Genomic DNA, 22594 nt, shown 5'->3' with positions numbered 1-22594 from the left:
TATTTTATTTAATGCAATTATTTGAAATATTTTATTAAAAGAAATGTTTCAAGAAAGGATACACATTTAACATAGGTTCATTTTAACTGGTTGTCTGAAAAAATGTATGTCATACAGTAATTCAGTATTCAAAGGGTCTTGTTTCCTCTCTATACAAGTGCACCAACGAGAATGATGTGCATATATTGAGAAGAGAACTGACTTCTGAAAAAAGCAACTCATTCTAGACAGGCAGTTCTAATGCTGGAACAGTTGCAGGTAAGGTCATTCCAAAGGTGATACTTGCAGAAAATTCTGCCAACAACCAAAGCCCAAAGATCTCCAGCACCATTATTATTATTTTTAGTCCTTAATGAGCTAATATATGTACACTCTTATGAAAATATCTGAGCCACACACTGCAATCATTTAATCAGACGTGCTTATCCAGCACAATACAGAGTCTCACTTTAAGAAAGAGATTAGACATAATGCCACACAGAAAATGAACCCCTGATCAACTCTGAGATGGAGATGTCCGTCTCAACTCTTCACATTGGAGTCCAGCAGTCGTTGAGTTGTCCCTGCTAAAGGAGTTAGAGTGTATATTACAAAATAGCTCCAAGAATTTTTGTTTAAAAAATTATTTCTGAAGTCTGTTTTCCAGGTAAGTAGTTTTTTAGGTAATTGTAAACTCAGAGAAATACGAATTTGAAAAACTATTTTAAGTTACAGGACACAAAATTAAGTCCTCTTAATGTACTTATTAATTTACCTCCAGTTAACAATGTTTCCCATACCCAAAGGATAAGCAAAAAGAGCCTAATCCTGCACTCCTAATTTGGGTGAAACTCCCGCCCAATCTAATGTGACTTTTGCCTGAGTCAGGTCTACAGGATTTGGACCAGGATTATTATCCTTTTGTGCAGATCTTACCTTGCTTCCAAAGAAGGGGATTCAGTCACTCTGTGGCACCGCCCCAATTCTCTGTTTCTGCAGTAAGCCACATATGGAGAGGGGCAGATGGGACAGTGTGCTATGCACATTATCCCCTTCAAAACTGCAGAGTCAATTGAAAAGGTAAGAGAGCCTAAGGCTTTATTACTTTTTCTGTAGCTTGCTTTTGTGCCATTGACCTCAAAATTCCTGGAAGGGATGTTCAAGAGGGAGTGGCCCGGGAGGGAAACCCTGTTAAAGTGCCTCCATTACAGCTGTACTGCTTGCCAAGGAGCCTGCTAGGGCACCCAGGGCCCTGGAGTCAGTGTGGGGGAATAGACCATCCTGGCTTCCTATGGATCAACTCTTAGGAGTTCTGGGGCTGAACTCTCTGCACACACTGTGCCCTTCCTATCTCCCCCAAAATGATCTGGGAAAAATCTGAGGGAAACCTCCCAGTGTCTCTGGCTCCCATGAATCTTCCATGGAAATGATCAATCTGGCCTATAGTAATTACCCCAGTCCTGTCAGGAGGATTTTCTGTTGTAAAATGTAATTACTATGCAATTAAGTACATGAAATTTACCACCTAAGTACTCTCTATATAACCCTTCGATTTTAAGTCTGAACTTGTAATTCTACCAGCCAAACTAAGTCTTTAGTGCAATTTTACATTTCTCAAGCAGAAACTGTTACTTGCACTATCAGTGCTCTGTGAAACTTCACTGAGAGAAGCACCTCTGGCCATGTACAGCCTCAGAGATGGATTCCTGTTAAAAATGAGATGGATTTAAATAAGCTATAGGAGAATTTGGTTAAGGTGGAGACTGAAGTAGTTCGTTAATCCATAAACCAGATACAGCATAATCAGTAGCAGTGCAAGCATCACCACAACGCTCCCCCATATGACTCCACCTTGACCTAGAGGGAACACTTGTAGATTGTGAGAGAGCTGTTCAGTTTCCATGCCCATTCAGCCTCTCAGTTTAGGCAATAAGAAAACCAGTTACTGTCATCTGTGAAAATTACATTTTAAATTATACTTGGCATTTCAGAGACAGTTATAAGCAGCATCCAGTTCAAGAGTGTCATCAATTGTGACAGCAGCCGTACAGAACAGGATCTACATAACTTTTCTTAAAGTCACTGCACACCTTGAAGAGAACATAGTGCTAGGCTGAGGAGCAGCAGCACGACTAGAAGCTCACATAGGCTATCTCAGTGCTAATTACGCAAGTAGGGAATTTCCACCTTTCTTGCCATCCTTTATGTTCACCCTAGTCTTGCCAGCACTGGTGGCCGCTCACGCGGATGCCAGGTATAGTAAAGGAGAAAGAACTACAGGGGCTGCTGTCTGCAATTCTCCCATGTTAGGAGGTGATCTTGTCAGATGTCATAAGCTAAGAGTGAGACTGTCTCAATATTTGGATGGGAAAACCCCAGCAATGCCCTTATTGCAGCAGGAAGTCGTGCCGGTGAAAAGTGGCGCACTTCTTTTTGAGGCCTTACTGAACATATGGCCTTGTATAGTGTTGGGGACACTGTGCTATGGGAGAGGACACCTTTCAAATGAGACATGAAAGATAGGTCCTGGCTGCAGGGTGGTCATCAAAGATACTCCGGCTCCTTATGCAAGAACGTGATTGTTGTTAATCCTGGTGTCCCAATCAAATTCCCATTTGAATTACAGTAAAACCCTGATTATCCAAAACCTAGTTAAGTAAAACAAGGAGGGTGAGGTAATATCTTTTATTGGACCAATTCCGTTATCCAAGGGTTGGAACTATCTGTTTTGTTGTATTGCATCCTCAGCTGCAGAGGAAGGTGGAGAAAGGTGCTCCCTCAGGGCTTGTCTAAATGAATACTTTCTGCAATAGCTTTTTTTGCAGTAGCTGCTCCAGGCTTGTCCCCCTTGTAGGTAAGCCCTCAATTATATGTGTGCGACTCAACTAAAGTTAACAGGGTTGAATTTGTGCATGATTAACTGAGAGCAGAATTTTGCCCAGTTTTTCATTAATAAAAAATGTTAATATCCCATCCAAATGAGTGACATTTAGGTAAAAAAAAAAAAAAGCAAGCGTGTGATGGAGAAGAAAATATTTAACATACTCTTTAGGGATATGCTGACAGGTGTGTTTACTCACAGGATTTGTCCTTTAAAATCCAAATGAACTAAATCACAGTGGGCCAAATTCTGAAGTCCTTAATTGGGCAAAGTTCCCCTGGACTTAAATGGGATTTCACTCAATGTACGCATGATAGAATCTGGCCCTTCGTTTGCTGGCTGAGAAATCAAATCACAGACTGCTGTTTCACACAGAGTCAATGGATCAAAAATTAGGTCTCCAGTGAAGAAAAATGTTTGAGAAATAGAAACATATTAAAGTGTGGTTATGGTCAGAAAAGGGGCTGTGTAAAAATGCCATCTTCTTACTCATCAAATCTGCTCCATGTATGTATCTTGAGCCATGTCACCATACACTAGAGACCTCAGTCATTTTTCCTAATTTTAATAGCTGACCAGTTTTTTTACTCCTGCTAATAATGTAGAGGTAACATCTAGGAAGACTGAGCTGGATTCCTGTTCTCTCTTATAACAGTGGCTGAGATTTGCACAAGAGCCTGAGATTGTTAGGCACCCAAATCCCACTGAAATTCAATGGAAGTTGGGCACCTTAACTTGCCTAGACTCCTTTGAAAAACCTAACAAGAACTGTTAAACAAAGTTCCAGCTACAGAATCTTTGCTGTCAGTGATGATGTACTAACCAGAAAGAACCTAGAATGACTTTCAGATCCCACTATGATGTTTGCAGCGTTTGGCAATTGGTAAACAAAAAGAAAGAGAGAGAGAGAGAGAGAAAAATGTTTTTCATGTAAACTAATGAAATGGTATCCTAGAGAGACAACAAACAAGGAAATCCATGATGCCACTTTTAGAGTCACTTTTTTGAGTATAATGGCTCTTAAAGTGACTAGGAGTTTAAGAACACAAAAAATATAGCTTATTTTGGCAATTACAAGTAAATTGCAGTTGTATAGTCAGGAAATAAGGCTGCTTAGCATACTTTTACAACAGATTTTCCTGCAGGAATACTAGAAATTTATAAACTTCCTGGATCCGAAATAATTCCAGTAAATCTAAAAGTGAAGAGAAACATTTAAGCAGCTTACCTTTCTGATGACAACTACTTAGTAATATCTTTGCTCCAGTGAGTCATCCTGAGGGGAACTCCTCAAAGAGATGGACCTTCTTTCAAGGACATCATCAATTTCAGAATCAGTGGCTCCCTGAAAAAGCCTGTCTGATTAATTTCATTGTTCATCTTCATAAGCACTGTTAATGTACTTAGCCAAAAGTAAACCTATCAGCTGTTTCCAGGGGAGTTAAAACACTGTCATATCGGCACCAGCTGCTCTCGAGTAGTAATATTAATACTCACAAAAGAAAGTCTCTGCTTTGCCTGGTTTGAGGTTAGGAGATTCTGCACTCTCTTGTGGATCTTTTCCCAACTGAAATGAGGATTGGAGTATAACCTGCAAAAATGTATCAAAACAGTCACATCTCAAATTCTCCTCTGTCATAAAGACTTTTTTTTTTTGCCCAGTACCTTATTCATAATGTCCTTTTTCACACACTGGCCTGTTGCATCGCAAGAGAGCAGGAACAAAGTTCAGCATTCAATGTGATCCCAAACAGAGAGAAAGAGCGTGTGTGTGTATGCATATGCGTTTATTCATTCCCAGCATGCTCTTATATACAATATGGTAAGCAATCACAATTGCTAATTAATTAATTAAACCCACACAGCCACAGCTGTAACCCATAGGGTAATTATCATCCTACACACCTGTCTGACTTATCATCCTATTTACAATTAGCTGGCCAATAAGAATGAGCCCAAGGCCAGCCCTTCACACACAGTTCCCAACCCAGAAGCCTAAACAATCTCAGCATCTCACATTCTATTCCCACACTGGCCCATTAAATCTGGAGCTGGCAGGTATAACCAGTTCAAGAAAAAGCAAGAGAATTTCATGTCATGTCATTGAGAATATGACCCACTATTTAAAGGACCCACTTAAGATGGGACTCATCAATCTTTTGGCTGTGTTCTTCTTACATGGATGTGTTAGTACTGTACAAATAAAGAGGACAGGAGAAACTGATGTATTCTAATAATGTATCTTAACAGATATTAGTGGCCAAGGCCACAGTTCATGTGATTTCCATTGATTTCAACTCACATATTTCAAGTTACACACATATTTAAGTGTCTTGCTGATCTAAAGCGCAATAGGTATTTTCTTCCTTCTTCTCCTTCTTTCCCTTTTCTGATCTTTCACCCCATCTTTGCCCTTCTGTATCTTTATGAACCTTTTCCTCTCTCATTTTCTTTTTTGTCTCCCTCACACTCATTATTCTCAAACGTGCAATAGTTTTACCGGCAGCTGGTTTCTCACCGACCACCCACCTACCCCTTCACGCTATTTTTCTTTTATTCTGCCATTTCCTTCAGCTTTTTATTATCTCCATTCATCTCTCGCTCTCTCCCTGCTCACATTTGGTGATACTTACTGCTCATTCCCATTCCTTCACTTGAATTACGTTTCATTTTCCTTTTGCTGACATTTTCTCCTTTCTCCCCCACACCAGGTTCCCAGCTCATTCTTCCCCTCACGCTCTCCCCATTTTTCCTAACCTTTCCCCCTGTCTCCTCAAATATTTTCCTTTTCCCCACCATTCTCTTTCTCTCCCCTTTGATGCTGTCTTCTGCTCTCTTGCACCATCCCTCCTCCCCCCACTGCATACAGCAAAATAATCCAAAAAAGTCTTCCCCTCCCCTGCTGGCAGCATTCCCTCCCCTGCACAGAGTGCCATCGATCAACTATAACACCTTTAAAAGACTGCATTATAGATGGTTCTGCCATGTAACTAAATGCACAAATTAACGTTATCACTGAAGCTTCCAGGCAATTTGGACATTCGGTTTAAGTCACGCCTAGTATGTGCTGCAGTGCAGGATTTGTACTCTCTTGGGCAGGACCAGTGCATTGATAACAAGTAGGAAATGAATAAGCAAAGTAAAATTTGCAGGCAATGTCACCTGCTGGTTAGAACAAAAGGCCAAACCTCTGGGTTCTAGCCTGCTCTGCCACTCCCTTACTTTCAGGTGAAGACACCTGTATGCCTCAGGTACCCACTTGGTAAAAGGGCCTAATGCTGTTTTCCTAACTTACATATGAGGTGTGAGGATTAATTAATGTGCATTAACAATAACATTATTGAGAAGTAGTGCAGCTAGACCTGCTTTGATTATTATAAGCAAATGCAAGACTGCTCCTTTATTCCTTGAGAGATAAAGTCCAGGATAAAGACGTTTTTTTCTTTTGTCCAAAAGCTCACATTAAAGTAAATGAACATGAAAAAGCACCAGAATGATTCTTCTTATAGTCAATAAACATCAACCGCCAAGGAACAACACGTATTCATCAACGAAATGCAGCGCTCAGCACCATACTTCCATTATGCGCAGCAACTCAGAGAGTAACTATGCTTTGCAACTCCAGTAAAAGAAAACAGTATTTTACAGAGCTGATCCGCAAAGTGCAGAGCCAACATATTGTTTGCACATAATGATAATGAACAGAAAGAATCCAGTTCTTTAAGTGCAGTCCTGGTGATCTCCAGTGTTACTCTGATATTATCACAGTTTAGCCCTGCAGTATATTGCACCACAAAACTATCTCCACAAGCTGCCATTTCATAAGTTGCCAGAAAATCACAACTTTCCAACAACAAAAAACACCCTTAGGTTTAATGAGTTAAACTGTTCAAAATCCTATTCTGCAAAAGCTGCCTAATTCATTTGTTTGCTCACAGATACAACCAATCTTGACAAAACTCTGACACAATCCACACGTGTACCAATAACGTTCACACTGCTGTGTATAATGGGACAAGTTTTCAAAACACAGCCTCTACACACACAATTTTTTTTTTGCACATTAGTATTTGCAAGTGATCTCCTAATGGAAGCTCTGTCTCCATGTGCAAAATGGGCATAAAATACACTTAAATTGGATTTGAACATATAAATGATATCACTTGACACAGCCAAGAGATCTTGCACACACAAAAATCACAGGGGCATGCAACTGTGTGCACAAAAAGAGGCTACTTTGAAAATTTGGCCCCACAAGTTCATCCTACCCTTGTGGCCATAATCAAGAGTTTCATGCGAGATTTGGACTTTGCTGAATTGGTGAAGATGGCCTCTTCCACAGAACAATCATGCTACTATATCTGTGAAATAAGAGGCTGTCATTTTTCTAAGGTCCATCCCAACCTGGCTGCCCTGAAGGTATCAATGATTTTAGCCATTTAGTCTACCCAGAAAGAGAGGGTAGGATAGGAGGCTTGAGCAGAGAACTGCTCATGCCAGAAAACCATTGGAGCAGCATAAAGGAAGGAAAGCTCTTTATTAAAGAAACAGCATGTAAAAGGATGCTTTATTAATCAGAAAACACCACAGCTACTTCCGTACCTGTTGGGTTGTATAAGTAAAGGAATTGGATACTTAACTTTTTGAACTTTAGGCATCTGAATATGAAAGTTTAGTCCTAATCGCCCATTTATATTATAGTTAAAATTGTTTGAGCACCTAATCACAACGCTTTGCAATACAATTTGTCCCATCTACACAGACAAACATATTAGAGGAACCCTCTTACAACCCTGTGTTTTTCTGTTCTTGATGATCTCTTGAAGATAAAGAGTCACCAGTGCTTTATTTTCACATGGCATGTAATGAAGGGGAATTTAGCCAAATTAAGCCATCCTTAGTCTGAGGCTAGTCAGCGCCTCTTTTTTCACACAGAAGCACCTATTTTCCCATCCGTTACACAGACCTATAAACAGAAAGTAAATGGAACATTATCTTTCTGGACTCTTCAGCCTACATACTACATAGAACCTAGCAGTTAGAGAATCAGTGCAAACTGGACAAGGAATAATCAGCAACAAGCCATTCCTAACAAAGACCCTGATCCAGCAAAGCACTTAAGCATGTGCTTAACTATAAGCATATGAGTATTCCCAGTGACTTTATTGTAGCAAAACTGGGACTACTTTCATGGTTAAGTTAACTACATGCTTAAGTGCTTTGCTGAATTGATGCCTAATGGGAAAATGATTTAAAAGTTATTTTGATTGATATCCAAAATACTCTGTGTATGGAGGACTGCGGGGGGATGGGAGGAAGGTGGGATTAACGATTATTCTGAAAGACCCAAGCAGAGACACAACTGTTCCTTAGATTTTCAGACCTTGGGGGCAGGGACTGTCTTTTTGTTCTGTGTTTGTACAGCTCCTAGCACAACAGGGTTCTGGTTCAATACAAATAAACAAACAATAATATATGTTTTTGACCATTTTTCTCAGAAAAAATACCATTTTTTCTGCCCTATTAAGTTTCCCATGTGCTCTCTAAAGTGTAGAGCTTTTTCCATTTCTACTGCAAAACATACTGAACTAGCTCCAGCTTCCCCCCCCCAGTGCAACATGTAGCTGCCAACAAACTGTTCTAACCTCTGACCTGCATGTTCTGCAATACAGGACCAATGGACACCAGAGAAATTATTCTTCTTGTACTTTTGGCAACAAATTTCCCCATTCAGCCGAGGCAATCAACAGCCCTTAACATATTTTAGGGTGATAGGCAGACTGAACTCAGCAATGATATCAGCCTTAACTTCTGACTATCAGGTTAAAGTAAGACTCAGGCTGTATTTATAGATAGATACATTAAAGGAAGATTGAAAAGATTGGGACTGTTCAGTTTTAAAAGTCAAATATCTTGGGACATGATATGGCTAAAGACTAATGAATGGTGCAGAGAAGATAAATCCTAGCTATTCTTTCTCACAATATAAGAGCAAGGTGGGCAGTCAGTGAAGCTTAAAGGCAACAGATTTAAAGCTGATGAAAGAAATACATTTGTTGTCTGTTTTTCACACAATGGATCAGTTGTGTATGGAACTAATTGTTACTAGATATTACAGTCGAACCCATTTATGTCGACCTCGGTTAACTTGCCAATCCTGTTAAGTCGACGGTTTACAAGTGGAACCGCCAGACTCCCTCTTTGGCTTATGAGTTTCTCATCTCTTATGTCGATTTGCCGAACCCTAATATCTCGAGCCCGTCCCCGACCCACCGTGTCCCCAGCCGCCGGCTCCCCGGCTCTCCAGCCGCGCGGTTCCCCAGCCGCCCGCTTCCCGCGTCCCCAGCCGCCGGCTCCCCGGCTCTCCAGCCGCGCGGTTCCCCAGCCGCCCGCTTCCCGCGTCCCCAGCCGCCCGGCTCCCCGCGTCCCCGACCCACCGTGTCCCCAGCCGCCCGCTCCCCGGCTCCCCAGCCCCGCGGTTCCCCGCTTCGCCGTCCGCCCGTCCGCCCGGCTCCGCTTCCCCGCCCGGCTCCGCTTCCCCGCCCGCCCCCGCATACCCGGTCCCTGCCTGTCCCCGCCCGCCCGCCCGGCCCGCATACCTGGTCCCTGCCCGTCCCCGCCCCACATACCTGGTCCCGGCTTCTCCTGCCGCCCGCCCGCCGGCTCCGCTTCCCCGCCCGCCGGTCCCCGCTTCCCCGCCCCCGCATACCCGGTCCCTGCCTGTCCCCGCCCGCCCGCCCGGCCCGCATACCTGGTCCCCGCCCGTCCCCGCCCGTCCCCGCCCCACATACCTGGTCCCGGCTTCTCCTGCCGCCCGCCCGCCGGCTCCGCTTCCCCGCCCGCCGGTCCCCGCTTCCCCGCCCCGCATACCCGGTCCCTGCCTGTCCCCGCCCGCCCGCCTGCCCGGCCCGCATACCCGGTCCCTGCCCGTCCCCGCCCCACATACCTGGTCCCGGCTTCGCCTGCCGCCCGCCCGCCGGCTCCGCTTCCCCGCCCGCCCGTCCGTCCGTCCGTTCGTCCGTCCGCCCGGCTCCGCTTTGCCGGATCCAGCCACGTGCAGGCAGCGCGGTAAGGGGGCAGGGAGGGGGTGGGGGGGTGGATAGGGGTTTATCTCGATCATTGGTTATCTCGATGGCTTTTGGCAAACCCCTAGGCCGTCGAGATAACAGGGTTTAACTGTATTGAGGCCAAGAGTGCATTTTTATGGCTAATAAGAACATCCAGTTAGATAAAGTATGATTTAAAAGATCTTTACAGTACATAAACCTCACATATCAGAACAGAAGCCATTAACCATTAATTGACTGGGGTTAGGAAGAAACTTCTTCTATGAATGTATTTTTCCCCAATTGTTCACAATGGTGTTCTTGTACCTTCCTCTCAAGCATCTGGTATTAGTCACTGTCAGAGACAGGATATACTAGACTAGAAGAACCACTGGTTTGTTGCTGTATTGCTATTTCTACGTTCCCATGTATGTTATCACAGGTCTATATCTTTCAATAATCACTCTCTGAGCACTGTCAACATGATCCACAGAAACATATCTGAGAGTCACAAACTCAACACCCTTAGAAAGTAGCTTGAATGTTTTTGGTCATTCAACATCACTGCTCCTACTTACAGCATCATGTCACTCAATTACAGATTTTTATATAGGATCAATAACCTGTGTTGCAGAGGAGAGTGACTCCGAACAGGACTAGGTGATCTGTAATGTGGGGAGGTGGCAAATGATGCTGTGCGGTGAAATGTCAAATCTCCTTGAGTAGGAGAACTGCCCGGGTAATTTACAAGTTCATCTGTTTCAAGAGATGATGAATCATGTTCAGATGTGGCCTGTTCATCCGGTTCCCTGATAACCTGTGGAACAAATAAATATTTTTCTTTAGTTAGAAAGGACACAGGGGGAAGGGAAGGGAAGGGGGTGGGGAGAGACAGACAGAGGGGAAGGGAGGAAATAGTGACAGTCTGCAGTATTTTGTTGCAATGAAGGGGGGGGGGAATATCAGGCTGAAGTTGAAAACTCATAATGCCATATCTATAAATGGACTGTTTTAAGTATGAGCAAACCCCAGACCTGGGCAGGTAAATGGGAGCACTTCAAAAATGTGGACCAAGCAGAAGCTCTTAGTTGTGAGCCACATTTTCTAATAATAAACAGAATCTATCACACTGCTGGACAGCTAACCATTAATCACTCACAAAAGCTAATAAAAGTCAACATTTCAGCCAGTCAGAAACAAGTTTATTTGTGAAAATGCAGCGTAGCGTAGGAACAGATAAGCAAGCGATTTCTACTGTAATGCTCTAAACCTTAATTGTGCTGTATTAGAATGAAGCTCCTTCCCACACAGTCAGCCATCTTGACTTTTGATGTTGCAAGGGATTAAGTAGAAAAACAACACAAAGAAGGGCAGTGAAAAAGGCCTATAAAAACACCCGCACCTGCCAGTTGGGAGTTTGCCAGTTGGGAGTTTTTTGGAATATTGACTTCAAGGTGCTTGTGATAGGACAACAAAGAAGTCTGTCTACAGAGCTTATAATTAAATACAGGGCCAGAGCTTGTGCAACAATGTCACTCCAAGCAAACAACTCCATTCTCTCAGTCCCTGAAGCAGTCCAACTTTGGATACTGCTCTTCAGTTCTCTGGCTAAAACCCAACCGAAACCTTGTAGAATCCAAACCTGTTGCAAGGTGGTGTGTCATATTCTGTCCCAGTTACACCCATCTTACCCACCTCACTGGAGTTAATGACATTGCTGGGTAAAAAGGGGAGCAGAATTTGGCACACTTTCTTTAGAAGAGCCACCTGGGGCAAAAGTACCTCATTCCATTGTTTGCCACAAAAATATACCTGTAAGACACTTTCCCATTTCCCATTCAAATCAGTCAGTGACGAAGCAGTGTAACACAGTTCAACAAGAGACAGGCTGACTTCCAAATGAGCTCACTCATCAGATATTCTGCTATGGAGAAAGACTCGGGGGCACTGTAAAAGGACGAGACTTTTACTTCACTCGTAATGCAGCACAAGCACAATGGAATTTGGTCCAAACTCACCCCATCCCTGGTATTTGCATTTATTCTTAACTAATGCAAGGGCTGAGGCAAATCTTAGCCCGAGCTCCTTCCTGAGCAACCTGTGCTTCAGGATCCTCCCTGTAATAGCTCTGGTCAAACCATGTGACTCTCTCTTGGCTCGGAGAACTCCTCTTTAGACTTTTACATTCCTGGGGTCAAGCTAATGAGCTCCTCCTAGCCTAGCTACCAGGGCGAGTCAGCTCAGTCGCTTTGCTCCCCTGCACATGGTCCTGTGTGCTGACTCCTGGTCATAAATGCTGATGGATAAGCCAGTCTCTGATCACAGTCTTTTTTATTCTATGGGTGGACTGTAGTGCCAGGAACTAACACTGATAGTGCTATCTTGATTAAGCCAGGTAAGTGTGGTGCAACTTTGCACAATACACCTCAATCCTGATCCAAAATACCCATATCTATTTCAGCCCCATACATCTCTTTTGAGCCAAGACTTCTGACTGCGCAAGACAGCCTGGTGTTTTTGTTTTATGGGCAGATGGGAACCAGGGTGAGAACAACAAACTCATTTCCACTAGTAATCTAAAGCAGGATTTAAAGCTCTCTCTTCAGAGATGAAGGACATATACAACTAATCCCCTGGACACCTCTCCCTCCCCCCCTTTAGTACAACAGGCAAATTCTCTAAGCTAGCCAGAACACAGCAAGAGTGCAGCACACTAATACAACTATCTGTGGCATGACTATCCAATAGCTAAAATAATTACATTTATACCAGTCACTTGGGACAATAGAAATAAAGTCACTATAACAGAACAATGTCATAGGATCAGCATCTCCTTTTCTGGAAATAAATGTTTGCCCATGCCTCAACATTCATCTAATAGCAGCAGATGGTTATCCTTTCACTATGTTCTATTCCATTCATATTCTCTATTGATCATTCTATAAGACAGGAATGGCTCTGGGTTAGGGATTTTGCAGAATCTTAACCTTCAGCTGTATCATACTCTATCTATACAAAGTCATTTTGGATCAATGGAGAGCAAGGGGGTGAGGAAGGGTTCTTTGGTCTAATATCTGTTATACATCATTAATTATGAGGTTGATATTTAGGGAGAAAAACAACCAGCATTTATTAACATTAAATTAATAGGACAGGATTTGAAAATTTGCTGCAATTTCCTTGAGAGACCTCCATAGATATTTTCCCAAATCCACACTTTATTCATGTCATATATCATTTTTCAAGAGCCATTTTATTTAGAGAAAAGAGTAAAAAATGAACATTGGAGGGCACTTTTTGACTCCTAGCCTAGAACTGGTAATAGGATATGGAACTTTCCACCTCTAGGTCAATCTGGCTAGCTTGGTCATGACTCACAGTTGTCACTGTCTGATGGCTCTTTGATGGTCTGTGTGACATGATTTGGTCTGATCTTTTGTAAACTAGTGTCAAAATCAGAAAAAAAATATAATCACAATTGGCGCTAACACATCTACTACAGTGGCCAATGATTGAATGGGAATGGAGAATGGGCAACCTTTTTCCTCCAATGTGGTCTTAGATTTTTGCACATTGATAGGATTTAAATATTTCAAAGTGAATTTAGTACTGGTGAAAGATGGTAGATTAAGAGCACCGGAGATGGAGATGTGTATTGCAGAACAGTAATGCAAACCCTCTGATGCTATCCTATCGATGTGCCTCAACCCAGATGTGTACAGACCGTGTAGAAGTGAGATAGTTCACATTTATTTCTTGGCCTTTCTGCTAAAGTTGCTGAGAAGGATATCAATCAGAGTGGCAGCGGATTTTTTTTATGTGAATACCAGTCCAAACTGAGACTATTAACTAATTTCACAGAGACATACAGTAGCTTACCAAACAACTGTCAGATAGTAATGACTTCCTGTTAATACTGCTCTGAGATTGAATTGAAGTGATGACTTCAGGGCAAATGGCACCATATTCCATTAAAACTGTATGTTTGTCTAGGACATGATTTCTATTATAACAGATTTCCATGTAGGTTTGTCACAGCTTTAATATCTAAAGTCCTGGGTCTTTGTCACCCTGGCCAGATCTCTAGTGAGCTAGATTCTTCTAAGGAGTTTTACAAATTTGGCTCCGTAGCTGTCCAGTGTAATGAAGTATGGGTAACTGGCCTGATTTTTAAATGGTTTCAACCTATTTTTATGGTAAAATAAAGAATTTTTGCTGAAAACAATGTGACCTGTAACTTTTTGACATCGTGTTCTACATATTTGTGAGGTTTTTTTCCCCCATAACTAGAGCAGGACTTTTCTCATAATTTCCCATTACAGATAACCAGACTTAGCCATTACTATCCCCCGAGCCATCAACTCCCCTCATTTAATTCTCTTTTTAAAATATGTAGATTAAACTACTAACGGAAGCGATGTAATTTTACAGTTATTTTTTAAATTACCTTAACTGAGGAATTTGATGCGTCACAGCTATCAAAAGATAAAACTAAAAGAAAAAAGACATTTCAATGGCTGATTATTAGCATTTACTCTTACATTACTATTTTCACTGTTCATCAACATATCAGCATTGAACTCAAAACAATCACAAGATGACTAAAAATGTTCCTTGTAGAGTATAGGAATATAAGAGCTGCCATACTGGGTCAGACCATCTTGCTTGGTACCCTATCTTTGACAGTGGCCAGTACCAGAGCTTCAGGGGGAGCGCAGAGGGGCATGGATCAGCGTTCATGTCGCATTCCCTGTCAGTACCTAGCCAGGGCCAGGGAAACCAATGATCCAACCAGCAGACCAAATTTGGTGATGAATCCCAGCCACATGCCACTTAAACCTATCTCCTAGAACTGGAAGTGACCTTGAAAGGTCATTGAGTCCAGCCCCCTGCCTTCACTAACAGGACCAAGTACTGATTTTTGCCCCAGATCCCTAAGTGGCCCCCTCAAGGATTGAACTCACAACCCTGGGTTTAGTATGCCACTGCTCAAACAACTGAGCTATCCCTCCACCCACTTGAAGCATCTTGCACATACACTAAGAAGAAGGAGGAGTGTATAGACCAGAGCAATTATGGAGTCTTGCACACCCGACTTCTGGTAGTCAGAGGTTTGGGTCATGCCAAGCATAGTGTAACATCCCGGACCATCTTGATTTAATAGCCACAGAAGGACCTACCCTCCCATGAACGTTTCCAGTTATTTTCTGAATCCAATTATTCTTCTGGACATCACAACATCCCAAAGCAACAAATTCCACAGTTTAGCTGTGTGTCGTGTGAAAAAGTACTTCATTTTGTTTGCATTAAACCTGCTCCCTATTCATTTCATTGGGTGACCCCTGCTTCTTGTATTGTGGTAAAGGAGAAACAACACTTCTCTGTTCACTTTTTTCACACCAGTCATAATTTTATAGACCTCTATCATATCCCCCCTTAGCTGTCTTTTCTAAGATGAGTAGCCCTAATCTTTTTAGTCTCTCCTTATAGGGAAGCCATTCCATACCCTTGATCATCTTTGTGACCCTTCTCTGAACTTTTCCAGTTTCACTATATCCTTTTTGAGATGGGTCAGTCAGAACCGGACACAGTATTCAAGGTGGCATTATGGTATTTTCTGGCTTATTTTCTATCCCTTCCTTAATAGCTCCTAACATACTGTCAGCCTTTTTGACTATCGCTGCACACTGAGCGGAAGTTTTCAGAGAACCACCCATGGGTGACTCCAAGATCTCTTTCGTGGACGGGAATAGCTAATTTAGAATCCATCATTGTATTTGTATAATTGGGATTATTTCTTTCCAATATGCATTATTTTGTACTTATCAGTGTTGAATTTAATCTACCATTTTGCTGTCCAGTCACCCATTTTTGTGAGATCCCTCTGTAACTCACTGCCACTTACAATTTCTACAGCCTGATGTAACAGTCATAATTTAAAACCTCCCATTGGTCAAAGGAATTGCAACAGATGATCTAGTCTCTTTAGACTGCCAACTGCAGAAGTAATACATAGTGCAGTGGTTCTCAACCAGGGATCCAGGGACCCCTGGGAGGCTGTGAGCAAGTTTCAGGGGGTCTGCCAAAACAAAGCAGAGAGCAGGGCCAGCGTTACATTCGCTAGATCCCAGAGCAGAAAGCTGAAGCCCGAGTCCTGTCGCCTGGTGTTGAAGGCAAAGCTCAAGCAACTTAGCTTCATGGAACCCCCTGTGGCATAGGGACCCAGGCAATTGCCCTGCTTGCTACTCACTAACACCAGCCCTGGCTTTTTATCTACTGGATATGAAGAAAAACAGATGGGTGGTGAAGTTTTTACAGTATGTTGAGGGGGCCTCAAAAAGAAAAAGATTGAGAACCCCTGTCAGTGGATATGTTGAGGTTAATTCAAATGACCAAGAAACTGAAATATTATGGTCCAGATTCTCTCCTTCGCCAACATCCGTTTGGCATAGAGAGGAGGAGCTGCAAGGATCAGGGAGGGGGATCTGAATGTCAGACTTTGTTGTCTCCATCTTGTGAATTATTACTAATGAGAAAGGCTCTAGAGGCACTGAAGTTTTGCCAGGTGAAATGCACTGGAGGATCATGTCCTCAGTAGTACCTGTGATGGCTCTGCAGGGCTAACAGGAGCAAAGGGAACTATAAACATAGCATTGTTAAGAAATGCAACAGACATGAATTTAACTACCCTAAAGGAAATATCTGAGTAAGAAGGTGGCATTTTTACAAAGTCACTTTTCCGAGTAGAAGTGACCATTTGAAGAACTTCCTCTTTGAGTATATGGCTTTATTTCTTTTCCCAATGTGCTGATTACTTGATGACTATTCAGCTTGTGACAAGGATCAGAACAAAGAATACAAAAAATTATATATCTTCATGGCCTCAGGTGGCCTGATCCAAAGCACGTTGAAGGCAATGGGAGTATTTCTACTGACTTCAATGGCCTTTGGATAAGTCCCTTAGAGAAAAGACTTCCTGACTGAGGTAGCACATAACAATGGAGAAGAGGAGGTAATGTTGGTCTGTGGGCAACAACTCTTTCCTTCAAAAAAGCATGCTACTAAACAAGAGAGAAATCAGCTCCCACGCTAAACTGTCATGTAGTATTGATGTATACTGTAAAACAGCAGTCATGTTCCTCTATCCCAGCAATGGCTGCAATTCAGCAGTGAGCATATTTTTGCATTTCAGGCCAGATTCTGCCACCCTTACTCACTCCAAGTAGTGCTTCAATCCTCAAACAGCCTCTTTGAAATGGGAGTGGAAGAATGCGAGCCATAATTTTCAAACACCTTTAGAATGAGGATGAATGGTGCTATTACTTCTATAATTAGCATCATTTTATTTTTTATTAAAAACAAATTATAAGTACCTCGTTTCAATTGAAATTCAAGCGAATTCCTTGCTGAGCTCACATTTTGTTTTGGATTTCGATAAGGTAACTGTGATGAAGTTTTTTCACCAAATGGGTTAGCACTGTCTACCTGAAATGAAAGAGATATGGTATGAGGTAATATCTTCTATTGGACCAACCTCTGTTGGTGGAAGGGACAAGCTTTCGAGCATCACACGGTTCTTCTTCAGGTCTGGAGAAGGTTTCCAGAGGTCCAAGCTAAATACAAGGTGGGACTGATTGCTAGGTTCACACATGTTGTAGGAGACCACTTAAAATGAAGTGAGCAATTAACACTTCTGCAGAAGTAGGCTAATGGGGGTTATTAGGCAGCAGGATATGTCACAAACAGTTGTCATGGGCCATAAAATCAGTGTCTCTACTCATATATTCAGCATGTGACAACAATCAGAAACACTGAAAACAACTATCTAAAATGAAGGAATAATATGAAGCTGCATTTTTATTCTGTGAAAACTAGGTCTGGACATGAACATATTTGCAGCTGCGTACAGCCTATAAAGAAAAGAATAAAAAAATATTGTTTCTTCCCTTCCCTCCATTTCTTTCACAACTACAAAAATATACAAAAGAGGAGAACAGTAAACACAGCACAGTGCAGAGATTTCAGCAAAACCACCTAGTTTAAAAAACACTGGGATTCTGACATTACTGATGTTTTTAGAATAAGGAAATGACCAGTATATAGACATCATCTTGTTATAAAAGAGGTAGTGGATGTTGTGACGGGTTGGATCACAGAACCCCCCTTGGAAGCTGGCACACGATGTGCCAAGACTACTTCTATCCCTGCCTTCCCTGCCAGCTTGAGGCACCAGCACCCTGTCCTGCTGAGCCAGACACTCCCATCTGCTCCAACAAAGACCCAGGGTCTGAATTACTTGCCCCAAAGCTGCAGGTTTACCTGAAAGCAGCTAACAGAAGTGTTCCTGTCTTTAACACTCAGATGCCCAATTCCCAATGGGGTCTAAACCCAAATAAATAAATAAAGCTTATGCAGGGTAAACTAATAAATTGTTCGCCCTCTATAACACTGATAGAGAGATATGCACAGTTGTTTGGTCCCCCAGGTATTAATACATACTCTGAGTTAATTAATAAGTAAAAGGTGATTTTATTAAATACAGAAAGTAGAATCTAAGTGGTTCCAAGTAACCAAGTAACAAGTAACTTGGAATCTAAGTGGTTCCAAGTAACAGACAGAACAAAGTAAGTCACGAAGCAAAAGAAAAGAAAATGCGCAAATCTATGTCTACTCAAACTGAATACAGATAAGATCCTCACCAGTTCCAGAATGCTCCCTTTTACAGACTAATCTCCTTTTAGCCTGGGTCCAGCAATTACTCACACTGTAGTCACTGTCCTTTGTTCTAATTTCTTTCAGGTATCCTAGGGGGGGTGGAGAGGCTCTCTCTTTAGCCAGCTGAAGACAAAATGGAGGGGTCTTCCAGGGGTTTAAATAGACTTTCTCTTGTGGGTGGAGACCCCTCCTCACTCCTATGCAAAGTCCAGCTCCAAGATGGAGTTTAGGAGTCACCTGGGCAAGTCACATGTCCATGCATGACTCACAATTTGTACAGGCAGCATCCACTGTTTACATGCTACCTTGAAGGTCCTCAAGTAGACTTCTTATGTGGATTGGAGCATTCCAAGATCCACTGTCCTTTGAGTGTTTCTTGATTAGGTACTAAATTTCAACATTCCTTTCTCCAGGAACTGACCAAATGCTCTACTAAGGTTATTTAGAAATCAAGGCAGTACACAGCCAACATTCATAACATTCAAAGCTTCAAATACAAAAATGATACATGCATACAAATAAGATTAATACATTCAGTAGATCATAACCTTTGAGATATGTTACATGGCATATGTAGTATAAAACACATTCTAAGCATATTTCCATAAAGCCTTATGGAAGGTACCGTCACAAATGTGGCACTAGAACTTCGAGTTTTCTTTTAAATTTGTGGTTAGGACAGTTTTGAAAAATGCATTCATCTTCATGGAACAGGGGACTCAAAAAATGTATGCCCCTCACAGACTGCAACAGGGTAGCTATAGAATTTTAAAACATTATAAATGACCATTTAAAATAAAGTAAAACTACAAACTGGGGGGAAAGATACATAGATAATTTAGTGGACTGGCTGGGGTGTTAGGTAGATAGATAAGTAACTAGATATATACACACACACACCTCACATGGGCACTGTGATACTTAATTAGCTAGTGTTTGTAAATTACTTTGAGATCTTCAGATGAAAGGCCCCATCAGTTCAAAGCCCACTGAAATCAATGGAAGTCTTCCCACTGACTTGAATGTTCTCTAGATTCGCCATTTAAGAAATCCAATGTAGAAAAAAAATGGGGTTTGTTATACCTTGCTACACTAATGGTCCATCTAGTCCTATGTCCTGTCTCTGAGAGTGACCAGCACTGGATGCTTCAGAGGAAGGTGGAAGAAATCTTATGATGAACCATTAAGGAAAAACCTGCCCCATGAAGACAGCTTCTTCCTAACCCCAGACAGCTAGTGGTTTGTTTATGGCCTAAAGAATGAGGGTTTAAGTCTCTTATAATTTTTATCCCATCTAAATGTAACTTTGGATGTCCTTATTAATCATACAAATGTCTAATCTTTTCCTGAATCTGCTAACAAGCTGACCTCAATACTATCTAGTGGCAGTGAGTTCCACAGATCAATTAAGCATTTCTTTTTACATTTACAAATTTGCTGTTGGTTAATTTCTCTGGGTCTCCTCTTGCTCTTGTTTTAGGAAGGATAATAGAAGCACCCAATTTACTCTAATATCACAATAATAAAAAAATGACTTAGTAACAGCAATTTTAAGACTTACATGTCTAACAACAAATGGTGGCCTGGTTTCAGCATCCAGTTTGTACCCAAGAGATCCCAGGCTTAGCCTTGATTGCTGCTGTTGGTTTTCTTTGCAGAACTGACATAGGCGCTTTGTAGCATTTGGAGATGGAGAGCGGGATCTTAATAATCTTGTAAGACTCTTACAGATCTTATTATCCTTTTTCTTTGTTTTCTTACATCGTGCTGGTGAAATGCTCCTTCGCCTGGGTGATACAGAGGCAGATCTTTGTATCCTCATTCTGTTTCTGCCCTGCTAGATAAATTAATTGTCTCATAAAGTAATTATCCAAGCAGAAACATGTACAAGCTATTTGCAAACCTCTCTGTAAAAGACAGTCAGCTGAGCAGTGTTTAAAGTCAATGGGAGGCTCCTACACATCTAAGAGCAGAATATGGCTCTATGTGGCTACAAATTAAAACTGGGGAATCTGTGACTCTGTGCTGAGAAGCGACAGAAAGTCAATAACAGAAAGAAGGGAGCAGGGACTCAGGCCTATCTTTTTTATCCATTTTACCTTTGTTTGACAACTTCTCATCCAGGGCTTGATCCTGCGAGATGCTGATTGCCCCGTGTGGTGCTAGTAGAGGTCTGTCTCATCTTACGCTGGGGTTACGTTCCGCAGTCAGCACGTAAAGCGAAAATCGCGTATAGTCAAAATTACATTGAGTGTAATGGCGGGCACAATCGCCCGCACTACAGAAACAGTATTTAAATTATTTTTTTCTTTTTTATTGTTTTTTTCTTGTTTTTGCTGAACATGTAAAGCTGAAATCGCGCATATTAGATGCGTCTAAGATGCGACAGACCTGTAGTCCCAACATCTATTGAATTAAACTGGAGTTAAGAGAATCTCTAAAGAAGTATTCAGCAGCTCGAAGGATTGAGACCTAAAGTCAAAATCCTGAGTTCATGACTTCAATGAGAGCTTGCTTGAGTAAGGACCTGAACATTTGGCTCCGAAGAAGCAGTAATTCTGAAGGAGCCAAATTCTGTAACCTTTAATTGAAAAAAAGCTCCCTTGACTTCAGTGAGAACTTCGTTCCAGAAAGGACTGCAAAATTTGGACCATAAAGAATAATTATCTGGTAATGTACCTAACCCTGCTGGTGCAGAGGAACAAATGATACTGGAGATTGTGTCTTGGCTAGTTCCAGAGAAAACTGAAGCTATGTTGGGGGGCTTGGGGGAACCAAGCAGAAGAAACAGCAACCAAGAGCTTGAAAAAAATGAAACACTCACAGCCAGAAGCAAACCATTCTCAGTAAAGGTCCATGGGTCAGGGAAATCCTTCCCACCAGAAATCACAATCAGCCCAAGTCTAGCCTCTTTTAGGAGACAATGCAAGCCCCATTCTTTTGTGTTGGCCTTTCCCAGAATAATCAGCAACATCCTCCTGACAATAACCACCAAATAATGAGCCCTCTTGTCATAGCAGGTGAACTGAGGGAAGAATAAAGAGATTTTGCCTTTCAGTGCAGAATCAGTGTGATTCTTATTGCTGCATGAGGCACTTAAATGCAATGGTGACAGGTGCACTGTGACAGATTAGATCAAACATTAATGTTTCTGTCCACGTGTGTGTGTCCTTTATTTAAAATACTTACATAAAACTGCTTTCTATATTGAAGTGGAAGCTCAATGATGGTCGTTCTTGTAGAAAACTCTATTTTTGGTGCAATTCCCTTAAAAATAATACAGAGGTGAAATCACTAAAAATAATGTCACAGTGCAGGTGTTACAATTTTATAGAGATGAGCAACCGCACCTCTAATTCAGTAACATTTCCTCAAGCTTCTTAATTATTTCAGAATCAGAAGTGACTAGAGGAAGCACTAAAACCAAAAAGGGGTAATAACAGATAGCAAAATGAGAATGAACTTGCAATGCAAAATGGCAGCAAAAAGAAGCAAAGTGCTCTTGGGTTGCATATTCAGGTAACACGATATTAAGCAGGGAGGCAATGCCCTCTTTATGGACCTAATCCTTGCAAAGTGGAGAAAGATGATGGTCCAGAAAAACAATGTAGAAAAATATGTAAGATACTAGCACAACCCCAGAGATATCCCATGCCTCAAAGAGTAAGAGCTGGGATGAAATGAGAGAATAAATCTTTTTATAGATTTGAGGGGGCAGGCAGCTCTTTCCTGTTTGTTTAACAGCTGTATTTACTAAACACCAGTCTTCCTAATGGGCCCTTCACACTCCAAACGACACCCTCCAAACAGCTGTGAAAACTGAATCAATATTTCAGTTTTCCTTTCAAGGTAGGTGAAATGGTGACAAATATTGCAGAAAGACAATTATAATCTGTAATTAACAAACACAATCTGTTAACTTGCAATCAGCTTTGGAATTTGTATTTAATGTAGTTCCGATTTCTTTAAAAGC

At 41.8% G+C, this 22594-nt stretch overlaps 1 protein-coding gene across 5 annotated transcripts in view; it reads right to left on the bottom strand.

Annotated features, from left to right (window-relative positions):
* SPATA6L (spermatogenesis associated 6 like) overlaps positions 1-22594 on the bottom strand; it is a 46001-nt gene continuing 23407 nt past the window's right edge. For 2 of the 5 annotated variants that reach the window (XM_045022380.1, XM_045022376.1), the window contains exons 6-13: positions 21811-21888; positions 20183-20458; positions 17280-17391; positions 14354-14397; positions 10530-10723; positions 4358-4451; positions 4089-4205; positions 1-566 (exon numbers count right to left, since the gene is read on the bottom strand). In XM_045022380.1, coding sequence (XP_044878315.1) covers positions 4107-4205; positions 4358-4451; positions 10530-10723; positions 14354-14397; positions 17280-17391; positions 20183-20458; positions 21811-21888 — 897 coding nt within the window. In that variant the 3' untranslated portion in view covers positions 1-566; positions 4089-4106. The remainder of the gene's footprint in view (positions 567-4088; positions 4206-4357; positions 4452-10529; positions 10724-14353; positions 14398-17279; positions 17392-20182; positions 20459-21810; positions 21889-22594) is intronic. The other 3 variants (XM_045022381.1, XM_045022382.1, XM_045022379.1) reach the window with 2 other exon arrangements.

Source organism: Mauremys mutica, chromosome 6 (genome assembly GCF_020497125.1).
Source record: "Mauremys mutica isolate MM-2020 ecotype Southern chromosome 6, ASM2049712v1, whole genome shotgun sequence".
NCBI lineage: Eukaryota > Metazoa > Chordata > Testudines > Geoemydidae > Mauremys > Mauremys mutica.
The sequence above is the reverse complement of the archived record's forward strand: the minus strand, read 5'-3'. Positions and strand labels throughout refer to the sequence as shown.